Here is a 2137-nt window from a genome sequence, read left to right on the forward strand (position 1 = left end):
CACCGTTATTAGTTGCCTCTATTGCAACAACAGCAGAGAGACAAATGACTCTTCCTTCCATTATGGTCTTCTTGCCATTTCTTTTCCTTGGTCTTTCATTCCTCTCACTTCTTCTACTTCTTACAAGAAAGAGGAAGGGAAAAACTGCAGCTCCCAAGCTCCCACCAGGCCCAGCCAAGCTTCCCATAATTGGAAACCTGCACCAATTGGGGAAGCACACCCACCACTCCCTCTGGCAACTATCTCAACAACATGGCCCCCTCATGTATCTGAAACTTGGTAGAATACCCACCCTTGTGGTGTCATCCCCCTCGATGGCCAGGGAGATCTTAAAGACCCATGACCATGAGTGCTGCAGCCGACCGCCGCTCGTCCCCACTACAAAGCTCTCTTATGGTTGCTTGGATGTTGCCTTTGCACCGTATGGAGACCGATGGAGAGAGCTTCGAAAGGTTTGCATCATCGAACTCTTTAGCAAAAAGAAGGTGCTCTCGTTTCGACCGATAAGAGAGGAGGAGATCGAGCGAACTATGAAGATGATATCTTCTTGTTCTAACAATTTAACCCCCATCGATCTGAGCAAGTTGTTATTCTCCCTTTCGGGCAGTATTGTATGTCGAACAGCTTTCGGCAGATGCTACCGTGGTGGAGAAGGGAGTCAATTTCACAAAATCCTTAAAGAAGCCCAAGCAATGTTAGGTGGCTTCTTTGTTGCCAACTACCTACCAATTTTCGGATGGGTCGACAAGCTTACAGGAATGCAAACGAGGCTTGAGAAAATTTTTCTCGAGCTCGATGATTTCTACCAACAACTCATTGATGAGCATATCGATCCATCGAGGCTGCAATATGATCAAGATGAAGATACCATCGATGCTTTGCTCCGCATCCAAAAGGATGCAAATTATATAACTCAAGAGCACATCAAAGGAGTACTTATGGTATTTACACCACTCCATCCACATCAAATTCTTGCTTAGCACATGGTATATATCTTGATTAAACTTTTATTTTGTTGTAGAATATCTTCATAGCCGGAACAGACACATCCTCTTCCACGGTAGACTGGGCTATGGCGGAGCTCATGCGACACCCACGAGTGATGAAGAAGGCACAAGATGAAGTGAGAGGTATTGTGGGAAGGAAAGGAAGGGTGGAGGAGAGTGATCTCCATCAGCTTCACTACATCAAGTCTGTTGTGAAGGAGGTGATGAGACTGCATCCTGCAGCTCCATTACTTGTGCCAAGAGAGACGATGAGGCATTTTATGATCAATGGTTATGACATTCCACCCCAAACAACGGTGATCATCAACGCATGGGCGATCGGTAGACACACAAATACTTGGCATATGCCTCATGAATTCTATCCTGAGAGGTTCATGGACAGCTCTGTTGAGCAGCTCGAGGGACATGGTTTCGAGCTTATACCGTTCGGAGAAGGCCGAAGGATTTGCCCTGCAAAGCATCTTGCATTACTTCTTGTGGAGCTTGTGCTTGCAAACCTTCTGTACTGTTTCGACTGGGAATTACCTGGAGGCATGAGGACAGAGGAGATAGACATGGATGAAGCGACTGGTATTACTGTCCATAGGAAATCATCTCTGTGTCTTGTGGCCAAGAGATATAATGAGATGGATTGCTGAGGTGTTTGTGGTCTTAAATTTATCAGGTCTATTCAACAATGCTTTGTTTCAAATCTAGGTGGGCAGAGTCATCAGACCTCTCTGTCTCTGAACAACTACAACTCTGTTGGCCGAGTAAATTTGAAGAGAAGTTTGGAGAAATCAATGTTTTATCCTTGCTAGAAATAACTTGGGATGATGTATTTGACAGTAGAAATTGCAGTCAATGCCTTTGGGCTCGTTTCCGCAAGTTTTACGCTGCTTTAAGTCTCGTTAAGATTTGGCAGTCGTTGATGTGAAAGAGAATTGGTCTTCGTGCGTTCCATTAAAATGGGAAAATTTGACACCAATGTTTTCTTTTCTTTTTCTTTTTTTTTTCTAATGAGAATATATTTTCTTTTCTTGTTAAAGATACATTAGAAGATCTGAATTTACCTATTGGCCCAAAATGGCTCGTATAGTCCAATTGTTGGGTATAAAATACCCCCAGCCGAAGTTTGCAAAAGGCCGATC

The 2137-nt window shown here is 43.9% G+C and overlaps 1 protein-coding gene across 1 annotated transcript; it reads left to right on the forward strand.

Annotated features, from left to right (window-relative positions):
- LOC105032873 (cytochrome P450 71A9) lies at positions 1 to 1874 on the forward strand. The gene is made up of 2 exons (XM_010907454.4): positions 1 to 941; positions 1022 to 1874. Exons 1-2 carry the CDS (start codon positions 45 to 47, stop codon positions 1643 to 1645), a joined length of 1521 nt encoding a protein of 506 aa, XP_010905756.1. The 5' UTR covers positions 1 to 44; the 3' UTR covers positions 1646 to 1874.
- The last annotated feature ends 263 nt before the right edge of the window (positions 1875 to 2137 follow it).

This window comes from Elaeis guineensis, chromosome 1 (genome assembly GCF_000442705.2).
Source record: "Elaeis guineensis isolate ETL-2024a chromosome 1, EG11, whole genome shotgun sequence".
In the NCBI taxonomy this organism is placed as follows: domain Eukaryota; kingdom Viridiplantae; phylum Streptophyta; class Magnoliopsida; order Arecales; family Arecaceae; genus Elaeis; species Elaeis guineensis.

Bases quoted from the DNA above. Each gene is read 5' to 3' on its own strand.
- LOC105032873 (XM_010907454.4), top strand. From the start codon at position 45: ATGACTCTTCCTTCCATTATGGTCTTCTTGCCATTTCTTTTCCTTGGT. The intron at 942-1,021 runs GTATTTACACCA...ATTTTGTTGTAG, and splicing joins ACATCAAAGGAGTACTTATG to AATATCTTCATAGCCGGAAC.